This window comes from Helianthus annuus, chromosome 3 (assembly GCF_002127325.2).
Source record: "Helianthus annuus cultivar XRQ/B chromosome 3, HanXRQr2.0-SUNRISE, whole genome shotgun sequence".
NCBI classification, from domain to species: Eukaryota; Viridiplantae; Streptophyta; class Magnoliopsida; order Asterales; family Asteraceae; genus Helianthus; species Helianthus annuus.
The window spans coordinates 118,881,071-118,903,286 of record NC_035435.2 but is presented as its reverse complement, the minus strand read 5'-3'; the positions used below and the strand labels follow the sequence as shown (position 1 = coordinate 118,903,286).

Genomic DNA, 22,216 nt, shown 5'->3' with positions numbered 1-22,216 from the left:
CATGTGGTGACCCTAACCACTTTGCAAACAGTGCCCGAACTGGGTTGTGAAACAAGAACCCCAACAGCAGCAACAACAACAGCCTCAGCAGCAACTGCAAGCAGCCCGTGCTAGAACCTTTAACATCAACACCCGTCAAGCCCAGGCTGACAACAATGTGGTTAATGGTACGTTCCTTGTGAATGGTATTTATGCATCATGTTTGTTTGATACTAGAGCCGATAACTGCTTTGTGTCGTTTGAATTAGAGAAGCTCCTTAGTCGTAAGCGTTCTTATCTCCCCTCGTCATTCAAAGTTGAAGTTGCTAATGGAAGAACCGTCACAGTTAATTCTGTTCTTCGTGATTGTACCCTCGAGCTCAACAATCACCTCTTCCCAATTGATCTCATTCCAATGCAGCTCGGAAGTTTTGACGTCATAGTGGGCATGGACTTTCTTCGCGAAAACCATGCTGAAGTTGTGTGCTTTGAAAAGATGATTCGATTCTCGCTCGCAAATGGTGATCTCTTATGTGTGTACGGTGAAACAGCTTCGAAAGGTCTCAAGCTCATGTCATGTATCCAAGCTAGCAAGTATCTCCGCAAGGAATACAGAGCTTTCTTGGCCAACATTGTAGTAGCGGAGAAGGAAAAGAAAAAGAAGGTTGAAGTCAAAGACTTCCCAGTGGTTCGTGAATTTCCTCAGGTGTTCCCTGATGATCTTCCCGGACTGCCGCCAAGTCGTGATATCGACTTTCGTATCGACCTTATTCCTGGAGCTAACCTTGTTGCTACAGCCCCTTATCGACTTGCGCCATCCGAAATGAGGGAACTCTCAAACCAACTCCAGGAGTTACTTGAAAAAGGCTTTATTCGCCCAAGCACCTCTCCGTGGGGCGCACCAGTCCTTTTCATCAAAAAGAAGTATGGGTCGTTCAGGATGTGCATCGACTATCGGGAATTGAATAAGCTGACCATCAAGAACCGTTATCCCCTACCTCGAATCGACGATTTGTTTGATCAGCTGCAAGGTGCATCGTGTTTCTCGAAGATCGATTTGCGTTCAGGTTATCATCAGTTACGCATACAAGAGGAAGATATACCCAAAGCCGCCTTTCGCACTCGCTACGGCCACTATGAGTTCGTTGTTATGCCCTTTGGTCTAACCAACGCGCCCGCGGTTTTTATGGATTTGATGAATCACGTGTGTAAGCCGTATCTTGACCGTTTCGTCATCGTGTTCATCGACGATGTCTTGATTTATTCCAAGTCAGAAGCTGAACACGCGCAACATCTACGTTTGGTTCTCGAGTTACTCCAGGGGAACCAACTCTATGCCAAGTTCTCCAAGTGCGAATTCTGGTTGGAGGAGGTTCAGTTTCTGGGTCACATCGTGAATAGTCAGGGTATTCATGTCGATCCCGCGAAGATTGAAGCAGTTAAAAGCTGGATTACGCCAAGGAACCCGTCTGAAGTTCGTTCTTTTCTCGGACTAGCGGGTTATTATCGACGATTTATCGAAGGATTCTGTAAGATCGCTGTGCCGCTTACTGCTCTTACTCATAAAGACAGGTCTTTTGTTTGGGGAACTGAACAAGAATCTGCTTTTCAAACCCTTAAGCGCAAACTCTACAATGCTCCTGTTCTCGCGTTGCCAGACGGAAACAACGATTTCATTGTCTATTGTGATGCTTCCAACCTTGGTCTTGGTTGTGTTCTCAGGCAATGGGACAAGGTTATAGCTAACGCATCTCGTCAGCTCAAAATCCACGAGAAGAACTATACAACCCACGATCTCGAGCTAGGCGTAGTTGTTTTTGCATTGACGATTTGGCGACACTACCTGTATGGTACTAAGTGTACGATCTTCACCGATCACAGGAGTTTACAACACATCTTTAATCAGAAAGAACTTAACATGCGTCAATGCCGATGGGTAGAACTTCTTATTAGTGCCGAGGATTGCTCTCAATCACCATTATTATCTCATTCATTAGTTACTATATTTTTGTATTATAGATATGGAAACTTGTCATATATTGAGGAGGTTAGTTAGACTACCACCTCTACATAAGGAGGTGCATTGACTTGTAATGATTCATCGACATTATTAATAATACAGAAGATTTTATGGCATCAGAGCCATTCTTCGTGTAAACCAAAAACCTCCGATCCTATTTTCATTTTTTTTCTTGTTTCTGTGCTTTACGAAGCATCGCAATGGAAAACAATCCAGCCTTCGCAGTCATTCCCACACCAAAACCTCTTCATCCAGTCTACCCAGTCACCCATATCCAAAACAAAGTGCGTGTTCTTGATGGCGAGAAGGTGACCTATTCGGATTGGGTCAAACTTTTTCGCCTTCATGCCCATGCCTATGAAGTTTTATCCCACATTGACGGCACCGAACCCCCTGCAAAATCCGATCCGACTTACGAGTCGTGGTCCAAAATTGACGCCATTGTCCTTCAATGGATCCTTGGCACTTTATCCGACTCCTCTGTGAAGCGTGTCATCGAACATGTTGGCATGTCACAACACATTGGAACGGCTCAACAAGCATGGGATCGCCTTCATACCGTTTTTCTTAACAATAAAAATGCTCGAGCCGCTACCCTCGAACACGCTTTCACAACCATGGCTTCTTGTTCGTCGTTAAATGACTATTTTCAAAAAAATGAAGGATCTGGCCGATCAACTAAATGATGTTGATCATCCGGTTACCGAGTCTCGACTCGTTCTTCAGATGGTAACCGGCTTACCACAGGAATACGACACGGTTGCCTCCTTTATCACTCAAGCTGATAAATCGTGGGATGATGCTCGCGACATGATTGAAAGAGAACAACGTTGTCAAGCAGCCCGACAGTCCATCCAAACGGCTTTGACCGCTTCTTCTGCCGTACCAAACCCACCACAAAACTCCACTCCCAACCCCACTCCTAACCCGAACCCACCACCTCCTCAACCGTACCATCCGGCACAATCCTTTGACACCCGAGGCCAAACCCACCCACGAGGCAGGGGCCGCGGCCGTTCCTCTTTTCGGGGACGCGGTCGGGGTCGCTACTCGTATTATCAAAACTACCAACAACCTTCCCACTACCCGGCCCAAACACCACCTCCAAACCTTAGCCCACAGACTCCACCATATCCCTGGTGGGCCTCTCCACCACCCTGCCCACATCCAGCCCAAAGCCCATGGACCTCCAACTGGAAAAGGACGGCCCACAACCAAGCCCCACAGCAGCCCACTACCAACACCCCTCAATCAGCCTGCTACGGGCTCACCCACCAGGACCCTCACTACCCCTATCCTAACCCAACCGGTTACAACCAACCACCCCCCCATCGACCCTCTCCAACCCACCGAACTTGGCACCGCCCTATCCGCCTTAACCCTCAATCCAAACATGCCACAATGTAACATGGATACCGGTGCCTCATCTCACCTCACCTCCGCTCCAGGTAAAATCGATTCCCTTTTATCTAATTCGGTTAACGCTAATATTTTGGTAGGTAACGGCCAAACTTTGCCAATATTGGGGTCGGGTAAGGGTTACCATAAAACATCCAACACTACTTACCATTTAAACAACATCCTTTATGCCCCAACTGTCGTCAAAGACCTTATTTCAGTTAGAAAATTTACCCGGGATAACCTTGTTTCTGTTGAATTTGACCCATATGGTTTTACTTTGAAGGATCTCAAGACTGGATAACCTCTTTCGCGCCATGATAGCACCGGTGATCTTTACCCCTTCACACCACCTCGTCAAGTCCTTTTAGTTGCTGAACAAAATAAGTGGCATGATCGTCTTGGACATCTTGGCACACATGTTTTGAAATTTCTTTCTAGTACTTTTCATCTTTCTAGTAATGAACAATCGTTTGGTTTTTGTGATTCGTGCCATTTAGCTAACAGTAAAAGGCACTCTTTTGTTGCATCAACTTCTTTTACTTATGCACCTTTTGACATTATTCACTGCGATTTATGGACCTCAACCGTCCTTAGTAATTCTGCTTATAAATATTATATGGTTTTAGTAGACAATTTTTCTAATTATGTTTGGGTCTACCCTCTCAAATTCAAGTCTGAAACATTTCCAACCTTTGTCAAATTCCATAAATACATCCAAACCCAATTTCATAAAAACATAAAAGCTTTTCAATGTGACTTAGGGGGAGAATTCGACAATCACGCGTTTCATAATTTTGCCTCCTCAAACGGGTTCACATTCCGTTTTTCTTATCCCCAAACCTCACAACAAAATGGGCATTCTGAGCGCATGATTAGACGCCTTAATGACATCATTCATGCACTACTCACACATGCCCACATCCCTCCTACCTTTTGGGTTGAGGCCCTCCATACCGCGGCCTACCTTCATAATATTCTCCCCACCACTCGTCTCAACTACAACACACCCACCTTTGCCTTGTACCTATGCCATCCCACATACGATCACCTTCGGGTTTTCGGGTGTGCTTGTTACCCTAACTTCTCTGCCACCGAAAATAATAAATTGAACCCCCGCTCTCTCCGGTGCATCTTTCTTGGCTACCCACCAAACTTCCGAGGTTACCGATGTCTGGATCCTTCAACCGGTAAAGTCCATATATCCCGCCATGTGGATTTTGACGAGTCCACATTTCCTTTCACCACCCCACCATCATCCACTGCATACAAATTTTTAGATGATGAACCTCCTTCATCTACCACGTTTCACTTCAACAGCCCAGTGCCTTCCCATCCTACCCCCAATCCCGGTCCACCCACTCCTCCAAGCCCAACATCCACCCATGGCCCAACCAACCCTTCCCCACATATTCCACGCCCATCCGCACACCCCAACCCCTTGGCCCATCAACAAACTCAAGCCCATCACACCCTCCTAGCCCACTTACCTCCCACACTCACCGCCCCACTACCCTGCCATCCCAGCAAACCCACCTGCCACAATATGAACCGGCCCAACCACCTCAAAATCTTCACCCCATGACAACAAGAGGTAAGGATGGTATTCCTAAGCCCAATCCTAAATACACTCTCACCACACCTATGACCGAACCTATATCTCCTGTCCCCACCTCCCACCTTAAAGCCCTAACTGACCCTAATTGGCAAAAGGTTATGCTTACTGAATATAAAGCTTTAATTGATAATGATACTTGGGAATTGGTTCCACGACCCACAAACCACCCCATAATACGGTGCATGTGGCTCTTTCGCCACAAATTTAAACATGATGGCAGTTTAGAACGGTACAAAGCCCGACTTGTTGTTAATGGAAAATCACAGACTGTTGGCATTGATTGCCAAGAGACGTTTAGCCCAGTTGTTAAACCTGCCACTATTCGTACTGTTCTATCTATTGCACTCCATAACAACTGGCCTATACATCAGCTTGACGTCAAAAACGCCTTTTTACATGGCAATCTTCAGGAAACCGTGTATATGTTTCAACCACCGGGGTTCACCGACACTATCAAGCCTCAACATGTTTGTCGGTTACGTAAATCTTTATATGGACTCAAGCAGGCACCCCGGGCATGGTTTCACAGATTTTCCACTTTTATCACCTCTCATGGCTTCAAGGGAAGTCTTTGTGATAGTTCATTGTTTGTGTTTCGCCAACGCCATAACACAGCTTATTTATTACTTTATGTTGATGATATTATCCTAACAGCTTCCTCAGTTACTCTTTTGCAACAACTTATCAGCCTCCTCTCACGAGAGTTTGCTATGTCTGACTTGGGATCACTACACCATTTCTTGGGAATATCTGTTCAGCGTGATGCTAAAGGTTTATTTCTATCACAGTCTCAGTATGCTCGTGATATCCTGCACCGAGCAAACATGTCCGATTGCAAACCATGTAATACACCGGTGGACACGGCCTCAAAGCTAAGTGCCGAACACGGCGTTTTGTTACCCGATGGAACTGAATATCGGAGTTTAGCCGGCGCTCTTCAATATCTTACATTTACTCGGCCCGATATTTCTTATGCAGTACAACAAGTTTGTTTATTCATGCATGCTCCTCGGGATACACACTTTGCTTTCTTGAAACGGATACTTCGTTACATCAAGGGCACTTTAGACCATGGGTTACGGCTCACACAATCGGCCACCTCATCTCTTGTTGCCTACTCAGATGCAGATTGGGCTGGTTGCCCAGATTCTAGACGCTCCACATCCAGCTTCTGTGTATTTCTCGGCGACAATCTAATATCATGGTCATCCAAATGACAGCAAACCGTTTCACGCTCTAGTGCCGAAGCCGAATACCGCGGCGTTGCAAAAGCAGTTGCCGAAACCAGCTGGCTTCGAAACTTATTATTCGAATTGCATATTCCCATTACTAAGGCAACTGTGGTTTATTGTGATAATATTTCAGCAGTGTACTTGTCAGACAATCCAGTTCAACATCAACGCACCAAACACGTTGAACTGGACATTCATTTCGTTCGTGAAAAAGTCCGCTTGGGTCAAGTTCGAGTCCTTCATGTGCCCGCATCCTACCAATATGCCGACATCTTCACCAAAGGTCTTTCGAGACAACTGTTTGAAAGTTTTCGATCTAGCTTAACCGTTTGTCGCCACTCCCGGTCAAACTAAGGGGGAGTATTAGTGCCGAAGATTGCTCTCAATCACCATTATTATCTCATTCATTAGTTACTATATTTTTGTATTATAGATATGGAAACTTGTCATATATTGAGGAGGTTAGTTAGACTACCACCTCTACATAAGGAGGTGCATTGACTTGTAATGATTCATCGACATTATTGATAATACCGAAGATTTTACTTCATAGCGATTACGACTGTGAGATTCGTTATCACCCAGGCAAGGCAAATGTTGTAGCCGACGCACTCAGCAGACGGAGTTATTTGATCAGTATTCGCAATACCCAAGCCCAGCACAATCTCGAAGCTCTCATCCGCGAAGCCCAGCATGCCTGTTTTAACGAACGCACTTTGAAGAAGGAGAGAATCTATCACGATGGAGCTCAGCTTGTAACCAAAGTAGATGGGATATTCTACTATCTGGACCGAATTTGGATCCCTAAGCAGACCGATTTGCGAAAGATTATAATGAACGAAGCCCACAAATCCCGGTATTCTATTCATCCCGGTGCCGATAAAATGTACTAGGATCTTCGTTACAAGTACTGGTGGCCGGGTATGAAACGGGATATCTCCCTCTATGTTGGAGGTTGCCTGACTTGTGCAAGAGTCAAGGCTGAACATCAACGACCTTCTGGCTTACTCGAACAACCTCCAATCCCTATATGGAAGTGGGAGAGTATAGCTATGGATTTCATAACCAAACTTCCGCCCACGCCATCAGGTCACGACAACATTTGGGTTATAGTTGATTGTCTGACCAAATCAGTCCACTTTTTGCCAATACGGGAAGACTACAAGGTAGAACGACTAGCCCGAATCTACACCGACGAGATCATTTGTAATCATGGTACGCCTCGTGATATCATTTCAGACCGTGATGCTCGGTTTACTTCGCGATTGTGGGAAACGTTTCAAGCGGCCCTTGGTACGTCGCTTAACCTGAATACTGCATTCCATCCTCAAACTGACGGACAGACGGAAAGAACGATCCGTACTCTTGAAGACATGCTCCGTCGTGTGTCATAGACTTCGGTGGTAGTTGGAACAAATACCTACCGTTAGTCGAATTCTCGTACAACAACAGCTATCATGCCAGCATACAAATGGCACCATTCGAGGCTTTATATGGAAGAAGATGTCGTTCGCCTATTGTATGGCACGAGATCGGTCATTCGCAATTAACCGGTCCCGAGTTACTACAAGAAACGACTGACAAAATCCTCCAGATTCGAGACAACTTGTCGAAAGCCAGGGATAGACAGAAAAGTTACGCCGATAGAAGACGCAAGCCCTTTGAATAACGTAGGCGCCTACGTACTCCTAAAGGTATCACCTTGGAAGGGTGTGGTCAGATTCGGCAAGAAAGGGAAACTAGCGCCTCGATATGTTGGACCTTTTAAGATTCTGGAAAGGATCGGAAAAGTCGCCTACAGACTCGAACTACCGGAGGAACTTAGTAACGTCCACCCAACTTTCCATGTGTCGAACCTCTGAAAATGCCTAGCTGATCATGATCTGACTGTACCTCTCGACGATCTTCAGGTCAACGAAACGTTACACTTCGTGGAAAAGCCTGTTGAAATCATGGATCGCCAGACCAAGCAACTCAGACGCTCACGCATCCCAATTGTGAAAGTCCGATGGGAAGGCAAACGAGGCGCAGAGTTTACTTGGGAACTCGAAAGCGACATGAAGGCTAAGTACCCGCAGTTGTTCAAATAAAGATCTGAAGCATTAAACTGGTAAATCACGGTGCTGTGCATCTTTCAGCCTAATTTCGGGACGAAATTCCCTAAACAAGGGGAGGCTGTAACACCCCGTGTTTTCGAATGTCAAAGTCAAAGTCAAAGTCAAAGTCCAAGTCAACTTTGACTTCTTTGACTAAAAATTAGTCTATTTCATGTTTTAATTGTATTATGTGGAGTAAGTGTTGTTAATCAGAATGAATCGAAGTAATCGAATGTTTAATCGACGCGAACCGACTTACGACTGTGAATAGTAGGAAGTAACAATGCGATAATTTTAGCTAATCAGTAATCAAACCGATCTAACCATCATCGAACTCAAATATCGAATTACGCGAACTTCGGTTGTTGTTATACGTGTGTGTGTGCCTTATGTGTTACTTGTACGTGCTTACTTTATGTTTTGTGTGGTGATCAATCGAAACTCGAATCGAAACTCGAAACTCAAATCGAATGCAATCGAAATCGAATTATGACGAATGGTAATGTAAGGATAGGTTGAAATGTAGATGATTGTATGTTAGATATAGTGATTGGGACTGGAAGTAATTTGACTAGGAAACTCTATCGTACTCAATCGAAATCGAAGTATCGAAAATCATCGCACCGAACACTCGAACCAGGCTGTGGATCGATCAGGCTGTCAGCCGATCGAACAGCCCAGCCGATCGGACGGACTGTCCGATTGAGCAGGCTGTCCGATCGGGATGCCTGGCCGATCGGCCAGCCCTTTCCTCTTTTGGAGCCTATAAATAGAGTTTTCATTGTCATTCTTTCCACTTTTGGAAACTCTCTGACCGGCCAGCTCGTGCTCCTCACCTTTTCTCAGATTTCCTCCAATTTCGGTAAGTTTTCGTCCTAAGTCTTGTACTTTCTTGATCAAAATATGCTCCTACACCTTTCTATCTTTCAAATCTTGAATTCTAACCGTGAAATCACCAAGATCTAAGCATTCTTGGATGATGTCATCATGGTGTTCTTCAAGAACATCATGTTTTGGCCTCAATCCACCATGAATAGCTCGGATCTAATCGATTTCCACATAAACAAGCTAAGATCTATCAAAGATCTAAACATTTACATGATGTGAAGGATTGAAAGAAGGATTTCCAACTTTCTTTCAACTCTTTTACACTCAACGCCTTCAAACCGGTAGAAACGGAGCTTGAGTCAACCCACCAAACATTCTAGTGGATGAGTGGTTCAAGATTCGGATTCTATCTACGAGGTTCACCGACTTCGGGTTAAACGTTGAACCGCCGTTCCGAACAGATTCACCGGCCGGACTTGGGTGATTCCTGTCCGAGCAAGGGAAACAAGTAAGAACGAAAGTTCCAAGGTTCAGCTCGTTATCAAACTACCTCAATATAACATCAAATAATCAAAACAACCAAGTGTTAGACGAACAGGCCTACCAGGTCAGGATGTTGACCGAACGGTTAGGCTGTTCGAACGAACAGCCCAACCGATCGGACATGTCAGCCGATCGGCTAGCATATGGTCCCACACTTTGACAATTTCATGAAGTATAGTATTGAAACGAGGTGATGTTTGATCGAACGAGCCGTTTGGTAACATTACTCATCGGATCATGAGATACTATGTTTAAACCCCTAATCGATTTTCGACTCGTTCGACGTATTGGAATGCCACCCGATCGAGCATGCTATTCGATCGACTATGCTGTTTGATCGAGTGATATCTTGTTGAGGACTACTACTGAAGTTCCTAACCGATCGGTTAAGCCGACCGATCGAACAGACCGTTAGATCGATTGACCTGAAAGGTAAAAACACTTCAGTGTTCTCAAATACTACAACGAAAACTTCAAAAGGTCAAACCATCATACACAAACACATCCTACTCAAAGGAAGAAACAATCCACTCGAACAGTCCAGCCGATCGAGCCTACCGGCCGATCAAACAGACTTTCCGAACGGACCTTCCGACCGAACAAACAACCCGTTCGATCGAACCTGCTGTTCGATCGACCAGACTATTCGACCCACTTACACTTGTTTCCATTCTTGGTGTATTCATCGTTATGCTACCGAACTGTTCAGGCTAACCCTACTCTCAAGCGCTCCCTTCAATCCATCAATCAATCGCTGTGAGTATACTCGATCCCTTTTTGCTTTTAGCACTTTTGGGTGTTACATACGTTACTTATATCAAAACACAATCGATCACACTACTCAAGTTATTTGAACGCTAACCAATATGCATGTATTACGTGACTAAATGAATGCTTATTGATTGTGTTTACACGTGGAATGCTGTCTACCTGCCTTAATGACGTAGTACTATAGTTTGGACTCAGCACCCGTTCACACGGGGGTTGTTAAGGACAAATACTTGCATGGATTACGGTGGTAATCATGTATTGCGAACTGTCTCGGACAGTCAACCCGCAGTCACTGGTATCGATAGATCCATGTCGATAATTAACATGCTTCGTTTTCCTCTGTGTACGTGCTGGTTATGCGTAAACTATTCGAACTCTATATGCTATTATCAAACTTGTATGCTCACCTTTACGTTATATGTATTGACTTTATTTTAACGTATGTGACAGGTGTTTAAGATGTTTGCTTGCTAGGAAAGCGAGGCTAGAATAAAGCTCTAGAGGCCCCCAACAAATAGTTGTCTGTCAGGAAAGAGCAACTAGAGCATAGTTGTTTGTAGATCTTGTCAGGCTGGGTCTTTAGGAGCATTTGAACGATATTTATTTATTTTATTTAAATCTGAGTTGTCGGAACAGAATACTTGACTGGTTGTTATCTGTAATAATTTGTTTGTTATTTGGGGCACAGTATGGGACGTGTTATTTAAACTGAATAGTGATGATAATTGTTATGGAAACTTCTGGACAATCTGTTTCGCTCAGTGCCATGCCCCGATGATTCTGCCATCGGTTGGGGTGTGACAGTTGGTTAAGCCAAAAGGCATAACAACGAACTCATAGTGGCCGTAACGAGTGCAAAAAGCGGTTTTGGGTATATCTTCCTCTTGGATGCGTAGCTGATGATAGCCTGAGCGTAGATCAATCTTCGAGAAACACGTAGCACCTTGCAGTTGATCAAACAAATCATCGATGCGAGGTAGGGGATAACGGTTCTTGATGGTTAACTTATTCAATTCCAGATAATCGATACACATCCTGAACGACCCATCCTTCTTTTTAACGAAGAGGACTGGTGCTCGGGCGAATAAAGCCTTTTTCAAGTAATTCCTGGAGTTGGTTCGAGAGTTCCCGCATTTCGGATGGCGCGAGTCGATAAGGGGCTTTGGCTACGGGGTTAGCTCCAGGAATGAGGTCGATACGGAAGTCGATATCACGACTTATCGGTAATCCGAGAAGATCATCAGGGAACACCTAAGGAAATTCACGGACCACAGGGACGTCTTTAACTTCTGTCTTCCTTTTCTTTTCCTTCTCCGCTACTACAATATTGGCCAGGAAAGCTCTGTATTCCTTGCGGAGATACTTGCTAGCTTGGACACACGACATGAGCTTGAGACCTTTCGAAGCAGTTTCACCGTACACACATAAAAAATCACCATTCGCGAGCGAGAATCGAATCATCTTGTCGATGCACACAACTTCAGCGTGGTTTTCGCGAAGAAAGTCTGTGCCTAGTATGACGTCAAAACTTCTGAGTTGCATTGGAATAAGGTCGATTGGGAAGATGTGATTGTTGAGCTCGAGAGTACAATCACGAAGAACAGAATTAACGGCGACAGTTCTTCCAGTAGCGACTTCAACTTCGAATGACGAGGGGAGATAAGAGCGTTTACGACCAAGGAGCTTCTCGAATTCAAACGACACAAAGCAGTTATCGGCTCCAGTATCAAACAAACACGATGCATAAATACCATTCACAAGGAACATACCATTAACCATGTTGTTGTCAGCCTGGGCTTGACGAGCATTGATGTTGAAGGTTCTGGCGCGTGCTGCTTGTTACTGCTGAGGCTTCTGCTGGGGCTCTTGCTTCACCACCCTGTTCGGGCACATGTTTGCAAAGTGGGTAGGATCACCATATGTAAAGCAGACTCGAGCATTGATCGCGGGTGCTTGAGCTGCGTGTTGGCCTTGCGGGGCTGGGAGTATGGCTTAATGAGCAGTGGCAGGAGCTGCGGTGTTACGGGGACCATAGCGACAGTTGGCGGTGAAATGACCATACAGATTGCAATGAGCGCAGAAACGACAGGCAAGACCCACCGGATGATGATATGAGCATGTCGGGCAAAGCGGGTGGGGACCTGTGTAAGCACGCTTTGCTGGCGGCGCTTGAGTAACTGGTGCTGGTCGATGGTGAGACTGCTGCTGAGCCGGTACGACTTGTAGAGGAGCAGCAGTGGTAGTGACAGCACAGTTCTTGTTGCTGGTGCTGCTTTTGTTGTGCTTCTTCTTACGGCGTGATGACTTGGATGGTTGAGCAGTGGCGGTTTTGACGGTCGGTGCAGTGGTGGCTTGATGCAGAGACTTGGAGGGTTTATCCCAAAAACCAGCTTTTACTCGCTTGTCGTTGATCTCGGCGGCAAGCAAGTAAGTCTCTTCAATTGATGAGGTCTTCGCGGCGTGAACAAAATCGACAACACAATCGGGTAGAGCTTGAATGTACTTCTTGATGGCCATGTCTGACGTCTTGACTTGATCGGGACAGATGATGCTAAGCTATTTAAAGCGAGCAGTCAAGGTTGCGTTATCTCCATCCTTCTGCTTAATGTTCCAAAACTCGTCCTCCAGCTTTTGGCGTTCATGGGGAGGGTAGAATTCATCCATCATAATGGCTTTCAGCTCTTTCCATGTTAGCTCATAAGCTGCATCATTCCCGCGTTTGTTTCGCTCGGCCGTCCACCAGTCTAGAGCTCGGGACTGGAAGACGCCGGTTGCGTTTAGGGTACGGAGATTTTCTGGACAGCCGCTTTGGCGCAGAGTGACTTCGATGGAATCAAACCATTGAAACATAGCTGTTGGGTCATCTTCTCCAGTGAATTCCTTTGGTCCGCATGCCTTGAACTGTTTGAAACTAAAAACAGTCTTAGTAGCATCTTTGGGAGCTTCAGTTCTCGACTCCTCAGAAGATTTGCTGACATTCTTATAGACATCGCTCACAGCTTTTGCTACTTGTTTGGTGATGATAGCAGCAAGACGTCTGTCTCTCTTTTCTTGGCGAGTAAGTGGGGTTCGGTGTCTAGATGACGACATTGTCTGCAACAGGCATCGTCGTAGGTCTCAGACACATCAAAATCGAATCTCACCTCACACGTCTACTACTTACTAAAGCTTAGGAACACGTTGAAGCACGTATCAGATAAACACATAGGCACAAAACCACAGATTCATGTAGTCACAGAAGCACATAAGCACGTAGGCACGTAGAGCACAGAGACACATAAACACAGAAGTACATACGCATTTAATCACAGATGCAGTCAGAATACATAATATCATTCAAAGCTCGCATGTCGTTCGTATATATCGGTCGCGTATAGTATATCGAGTAGTATAGTATAATCGTACAACATGTCGAGTATAGTATAAGCGTATATCGTAGCATAATTTCGTCTAGATTTGCAACGACTTGTAATCGTTTTGAGATAGGAGAGCAATGGGAGTTGTGTGTGTCGGTCGAAGTGATAGCAGAATCGAATAATTTTCCAAAAATTTAAGCATGTAAACAGATAAGTACACATAACACACATAAAATCGACGAATTATCAGAGTCAGCAGTTGCGGGCTCAGAATCGAAACACATAAAAATCGAGAAATAGATTGTCTGCGGCTATTAGACATCGACTACCCAAAGCGATTCGACTATTCTCAATAGACTTGTCGTCACATTCCGACTTTCGGGATCGTGTTTCTGCCTCGATGCTTGGGCATTCAGCACGCATTCCCTGAGTCATGCTCGTGAGTTCAGGTTGTTGGAGTCCGTCGAGGCTTTGGTGAGAGTTTTGGTAAAATCTATGGATAAGCCATCAAGGTTAGGGTTTCACCCCTGGCTCGACAACTTCCCCTTGATTTTTGTAAAATAGAGGAGATTATTCATCAAAATATGGATTTCACTCCTGATTTGGTATAATTCTCCCGTTGAACAAGCGTTTGTCATTGAAAAGAATAAAGAAATCATTGATAAGTTGATGAAAATAGCATTGATCCAGCAATTTAGTCAAGAGTTTGCGGTTTTCACACCTAATCTTGACTAAATTGTCTTCTCATTATTGAAAATTCGAGTGTGGTGATAGTGTAGTGTAGGCGAGAAATAGCAGGATATATAGCACATATGCTTGGTCTGTTGGTTCCTAACTATAGTCTAGGTTTCTAAGACATCGACCCGGACTAGGTCGAGTCCTGCCTAATTCCCTATAGTTATGGCTCTGATACCAATCTGTCACACCCCAACCGATGGCGGAATCATCGGGGCATGGCACTGAGCAAAACAGATTGTCCAGAAGTTTCCATAACAATTATCATTACTATTCAATTTATATAATACGTCCCATACCGTACCTTAAATAGCAAACAAATTATTACAGATAAGCATCCAGGCAAATATTCCGTTCCGACAACTCAGATTTAAGTATAAATATTGTTTATCTATGTCTAGAGACTCAAGCTGCAAGATCTACAGACAACTATACTCTAGACTTTTATTCTAGCTTCGCCTTCCTAGCAGATAAGCATCTTAAACACCTGTCACATACGTTAAAATAAAGTCAATACATAAAATATAAAGGTGAGCATACAAGTTTGATAATAGCATAATAGAGTTCGAAATAGTTTACGCATAACCAGTACGTACACAGAGGAAAACGAAGCATGTTAATTATCGACATGGATCTATCGATACCAATGACTGCGGGTTGACTGCCCTAGGCAGTTCGCAATACATGATTACCACCGTAATCCATGCAAGTAATTGTCCTTAACAACCCCCGTGTGAACGGGTGCTGAGTCTAAACTATAGTACTATCGTCGTTAAGGCAGGTAGACAACATTCCATGTGTAAACATAACAACAGGCATTCATTTAGTCACGTAATACATGCGGTAACGGTTAGCGTTTAAGTAATTGAGTAGTGTGTTCGATTGTGATTTAGAATAAGTAACGTATGTAACACCCAAAAGTGCTAAAGCAAAAAGGGTTCGAGTATACTCACAGTGATTGATGGATTGAAGGGAGCACTTGAGAGTAGGGTTAGCCTGAATAGTTCGATAGTATAACGATAAGCAACGCGTAAAACAGAAAACAAACGTTGGAGGGTTGGACAGCTGGTCGATCGGTCGGTAGTCCGATCGGACGGCTGACCGTTCGGTTTTGCAGTTCGTTCGGACAGCTGTCCGGTCGGTCGGTAGGCCGATCGGATGGTTGTTTAAGTGGATTGTTTCTTCCTTTGAGAAGGATGTGTTTGTGTATGATGGTTTGGCTTTTGAAGTTTTCGTTGTAGCATTTGAAAACATTGAAGTATCTTTACCTTTCAGGTCGATCGATCGAACGGTCGTTCGATCGGCCGGCTAACCGATCGGTTAGGTCTTCAGCAGACAGGTTCTTGGCAGGGTGTCACCTGATCGGACAGCGGTTCGATCGGGTGGCACTCCTAGCGCGTTGAACATGTTGAAAATCGACTAAGTGTTGAAGCATAGTATCTCATGATCCGAAGAGTAATTCAATCAGAAGCAGTTCGTTCAATACTAGACTTCAATGAATTCTTCAAGTGTGGGACCATATGCTAGCCGATCGGCTGGCTTGGTCGATCGGCTGTCTGTCCGATCGGCTGGCAGTCCGATCGGTCAGCATCCTGACCTAGTCGGCCTGTTCATCTAACACTTGGCTGTTCTGGTTTGTTTGTCATTATATCGAGGTGTTTTGTCAACAAGTTGAACCATAGAACCCTTGTTCTTACTTGTTCCTCCCGATGGGACAGGAATCACCCAAATCCGGCCGGTGAACTGTTCGGAACGGAGTTTAACGTTTAACCCGAAATTGGTGAACCTCGTGGATAGAATCCGGATCTTGAATCATGCAACCACCGGAATGATTTGCAAGTCGGCATAAGCTCCGTTTCTATCGGTTTTAAAGGCATTGAGTGCAAAAGAGTTAAAAGAAAGTTGGAAAACCATCTTTCAATCCTTTTCACCGTGTAAATGTTTAGATCTATGAAAGATCCTTGTTTGTTTATGTGAAAATCGGCTAGATCCAAGTTATTCTTGGTGGATTGAGGCCAAAACATGAAGTTCTTCAAGAACACCATGATGACATCATCCTAGAACACTTGAATCTTGATGAGTTCACGGTTAGAAATCAAAATTTGAAAGATAGAAAGGTGTAGGAGTGCGTGTAGATCAAGAAAGTACAAGATTTAGTATGAAATCTTACCGGAATCGAGAGAAATCTGAGAAAAGGGGGGGAGCACGAGCTGGCCGGTCAGAGGTTTCCAAAAGTAGAAAGTTTGAGAGTGACAAGGGGTATTTATAGGATGCCATAAGAGGAAAGTGTTGGCCGATCTCGATCGGCTGGTAGCCTGATCGTTCAGCTGGACGATTCGAGTGTTCGGTTCGACGATTTTTGATATTTCGATTTCGATTGAGGACGATGCGAGTACGATAGAGTCTCCTATTCAAATTACTTTTAATCCCAACTACTATATCTAACATACAATCATCTATATTTCGTGCTATCTCTTCTCCACCAATTATCATGATTCGATTTCGATTGAGTTCGATTAAGTTTCGAATTTCGATTCGAGTTTCGATTGATTACCACACATAACATAAAGTAGACACACACAAGTAACACATAAGGTACACACACACGTATATTAACACCAAAATTCACGTATTTCAAGTCTCGAGTTCGATGATGATTAGATTAGCTCGATTATTGATTAATTGACTTTATCGCGTTGTTACTTCCTATTATTCACAGTCGTATAGCGGTTCGCATCGATAAATAAACTTCGATTAATTTGATTGTAATTAATTACTCCACATAATACAACTAACGTAAACACAAACATAAAATAGGCTAACTACCGTCGAAGAAGTCAATCTTGACTTTGACTTTGACTTTCGAAAACACGGGGTGTTACATTACCAAACCTTAAAATTACCCACCAAATTGTAATTATAATGCTATGAACTAAAAGTTTCTTTACTCAAGCCACTCAGAATAAGTATTAGTTAGTTATCATCATAATCTTAATTAAATGAATATTTTATTTCTACCAACATAATTCCTAGGTGCTCAACACATTTAAAAAATATGTAGCGTTTTACAATTTTTTCTATCTCTACAACTGATAAATACTAAAAGTTGTAATCAATTGTTATGTGTTGCACACCAAAGACGTTTTCTCTTTACAAAACTGATTTATATAAAGAACCTGTAAATTAATTTCTATCTTAATTTATAAAATTTAAAACACCCTTCATCTTAACAGTAAAAATACTGAGTTAGTGATTTGGATGAAAATATATAAAAATTATGTGACAAAACTATTAATTTTTTTTCAAAAAATTCCATATATATTCTTTTTTATTATATATGCAACAAAATAATTAAATAAAAGAAATTAAAAAGGGTTTGAGTAAATTGCCAAAATCGTCCATGTGGTTTTATATTTGCCAGTTTCATCCAAATATCCTTAACTTAACAGAAAAAATAAACTAAGTTAGTGGTTTGGATGAAAATGGCAAAAAGTTACAAACGTTGGGGGCAATTTGGTACAAAAGTGTCATTTTGGATGAAATGGCAAACATGCCCAAACCTCAGGGACGATTTTGGCAATTAACTCTAAAAGGTATTTGATAATGGGCCTCTATACTGGATTTGGTATGTGTTTACAATTTTTCTTAAAATAACATATATATATATATATATATATATATAGATATTGAATTTTTTAAAAAATCCCGTGCCCCTCGAAATTACGGGCCTTGTGCGAAAGTCCTCCCCGCACACCATAAGAGTTGTCCCTGTATGTATTGATAGCGAATTACAAGTAGCTGATGTGTTGATGAAAGGGTTAAGCAAGAAGAAGTTATTTGAATTTCGATAGTGTGTCGGGTTGAAGAGTGTTGGTATTGAGAGGGAGTGTCGAAGTGCAAACAATACCAACAACGGTGAAGACCAGTAAAGTCGTCGAAGAGTGCTAAGGGTGGTATGGGAGATCTCAAGGGGCGGTCTAGAGGAGATCAAAGTCGAAGGACTGATTAAGTAAAACTAAAACTAAATGTATATTTAATTATTATTTGAATTATCCTAGTTTTTAGTACATACGTATTAGTATTAGTGAATATCTTATGGTTTTGGGGAGAGGATGCTAAAGACACCTTCACAGTGGCGTTGGTAAAACAGTTGATTAGAGAGGATAGTGAGGTGAGCCGAGATCATACTATGAGATGGGAGTCTTGGGTGCCAATTAAGGTGAATATCTTCGTTTGGAGAGCTGAAATGGATCGTATCCCAACTAAAGCGGCTTTGATTAGACGGCGGATAAACATCCAAGATGGGACGTGTAGTTTATGCGGCAACGGAGAGGAAGACGTGATGCATCTTTTACCGGATGTGGATTTGCCCTTGGCGTTTGGGATGCAGTTGGCTGTTGGTGTAAGATTATGCCCATTTTAGCTTTTGATTTTAGAGATTTGCTGGGCATTCAAGATCAGGTTGCAGGTTGCAAGTGGGCGAAAAAAGTTGTTAGAGGAGTCGTTATGATTACTTGTTGGGTGATATGGAGAAGTCGAAACGCGAAAGAAGTTTTTCAGGGCACATGTCCGAAGGTTGTAGATGCTGTAGCGTTAGTTAAATCTTGGTCTTTTTTGTGGTTAAAAAAATAGATCTAAATTTTCTGGGTTAGTGTGGAAGGATTAGGTTCGTAATCCGCTGTATATGATGTAAGTTGGTTGGTCGGAGGTCCTTGCTTCGAGGGCCGGCCCTGTTTCTGTTAATTAAAAAAAAATATTAGTATTAGTTTGTTTTTGTGTTTATTTAAAGTGTTACGTATTAAACTAGGATTAGGATTAGTTTGTTTATTTAAAGAAGTTGATTTATGATTGTAATTATTCAGAAAGTAAAATTCGATTTCTGTTTTTACGTATAGAAGCTTCTGTACCAAGTTATCAAGCAAACCCTAGATCGACGCCATGGAAGACGCCGTATTACCTGAAAGCCACATCCTCGAAGTTTTATCCAGACTACCGCTGAAAACAATAATCCGCTGCAAGTGCGTGTGCAAAAGGTGGCGTGATCTTGTCTCCGACCCCTACTTTGTAGATCTTCATCTCTCCAGATCGCGTCCGTGCCTAAGTTTTCACCAATACGATTCTCCAAGCTCGATATTAGAGTTGGTAGAAGTGGAACACGAAGTTGATTACGACCGTTTAACCCTCCATCATGTCAAGACCCTTAATCTTCATCTTAGTGCAGTTCCCTACCCTTGTAATTGGACAACTCAAGTGGGCTCGGTTAATGGTTTGATCTGCTTGCACAACCGAGATTTTGATACGACTTACATATTCAATCCTTTGGACGAAGAATACATGATCCTCCCTCAACCACCAAAACCAAATTTGGAGGATGTTCGGTTCCCATTAACTTATGGTTTCGGAGTTTCAATGACAGGGAAATACAAAGTCATATGGATTTACGCGCTTAAAATTGAAGTTTACACCCTTGGAACCAACCAATGGAGATGTTTGGGACCAACCCCTTACCGCATTAGCTATCGTTGGGCTGTGGATCCGCCGGGTGTATTTGTGAATAGTCATGTTTATTGGATTATTCATGGCCAAATTTACAAATTCGATATGGACACTGAGACATTTGAGTCATTTCCGTCCCCTCCGGGGGAACTAGCTGGGGATGATCAAGAATCAATGCAAATGCTGGGAGTCCTGAAAGGCAGCTTAAGTCTGTTTTCTTGGACTTCATTAGGGTTTAACGTTTGGGTGATGAAGGAATCTTGGTATAAAGCGATAGCGGTGATCCAGGAAAACATAGACCCGTTTCTTAAATCGCTAGAGTGGGAACCCAGGTTTCTCATGGATGGTTCAGATGGTACTAGTATTTTGATCTTCCTGGCTTGGCATGAGGAAAATCCAAGTCTGGTGGGGTATTGTCTTAACACGAATAAGATTCTAGATCTGAATTTGCCTGGAAACTACTTTGTGAGAATGCATACGTATCGTCCTAGTCTTGTTAAGCTCCAAAACTTTGGATCAGAGAGAGTTCGAGTTCGTTCCTTGTACAGTAATGACACTGTCTCTGCGAAGAATAGATATAAGTCCAGTTTGAAGTTCGAGCAAAGGGCGTCATTCTAGCTGTTGTTAGCTTCGGGCATCTATTACCTTTTCTTGAGTCAGTTATTATGTTTAAACTATTTAGTAGGCCTAATGATGGACGAATGTTTTAGAAAAGAATACTCTTCATTTTTATTTTAATTGTAATTTGAGTTAATATTATTTCCTTTGCTAACTCAATTTTGGCAGAATGATATTAGGAACGAAAGTGAAATCATGGTGGTGTAGTTGTATATGGGATCATCAAATACGCACCCTACTGTTCGCTGGTGGTGACTCTGAGCCGACTAGCTGTAGTTTCATCTATCCGTTTTCCGAATAATCTTCATGTATTATTATAAGATTATCCACATCTCAATAATAATTAATTCTTTTTAATAGAGTAGTTAACACAAGTATCAAACATGAAAAAGGCTGCCAAAACACGCCTAATCGTGTAAAGCATGTTAGATATGACGTGATTAACAAAAGTATCAAACATGAAAAAGGCTCATTTAACTACTTTATATCTCATGTTTAGCAATCGCTTCTTTCTAATAGAATGATTCATTGAACTTTATGCATAAAAAATACCCTTTTGAGTGACTTCCAAGACGTTTGACCCATTTGTTGAATTCAAATTTTAAAAAGTTCAACAAGATTTGTTGTTGGTGGGTTTTGTTGGATATTTATGTCCGGTTCGATAAGTCAACGCTGCCGACCGGGTCTTGACCCGTAAGAGTTACACCGTGGTCAACGAACTAAAATCCACTTAACTGATTTAACTGGTAACTACGAACGATACGCGGGTATTGAACTGAGAGACGGGTTCGTAAATCGGGTGGGACAAGAATTCTCTTGTATCGCCATTTGGCAAGCACCTAGATTTCAGCCAATGGAATTACATGCAAGGAATCTTTTCACCACTTGTCATCCACCTAACTTGTGGCCAATCAAAACACATGCAATTTTGCATGTCTTACACTTGGCAAGCATACAAGTTGTCCATGGCCTATAAATATGGGTCTTGTTTTGAGAAGATGAATACACAAGGTTGCAAAACTCTCTCAACTCACACACCCAAACCGGTCACCACCGCCCGCCGCCGCCGCTCTCCGCCGGTCGCCGCCGCCTGAACCGCCGGCCACCACCGCCGAGACCCGGCTCACATTCGCGTATCTTTCGTTCTTGTAACTAGCATTCGTTCGTTGAACCTCGGTGTCTCAACCGGTTATTTACTAACCGAAGGTATATCTAAACCCCCTATGGTTGATGTTCTATTTCGTGTTTGCATGTTGGTGACCTTGTTCCATTACGGGTAATCCTTGGTATAAAAGTGTTTATGTTAATTTTGTTACATACGCTTCCGTTGCCAAAATGTGTATATGTTTTTTTTAACTAGTTAAAGTTTATTTTGAATAACCTATTTCTACATGCACTCTTTTGTCAAAAATGTTTTGACTAAATCCTTGTGACAAAATAAACACATATTTAATATGAACCGGGTTCATAAAATAAAACTAAAATATATACCACGGATATCCTACAGTGGTATCAGAGCCGATGCT

General features: G+C 42.9%; 1 protein-coding gene across 1 annotated transcript; it reads left to right on the top strand.

The window, feature by feature from the left end:
- The first annotated feature begins 19,471 nt into the window (after positions 1-19,471).
- LOC110887753 (F-box protein At3g07870) lies at positions 19,472-20,743 on the top strand. The gene has a single exon (XM_022135324.2). It carries the CDS (start codon positions 19,515-19,517, stop codon positions 20,688-20,690), a length of 1,176 nt encoding a protein of 391 aa, XP_021991016.1. The 5' UTR covers positions 19,472-19,514; the 3' UTR covers positions 20,691-20,743.
- The last annotated feature ends 1,473 nt before the right edge of the window (positions 20,744-22,216 follow it).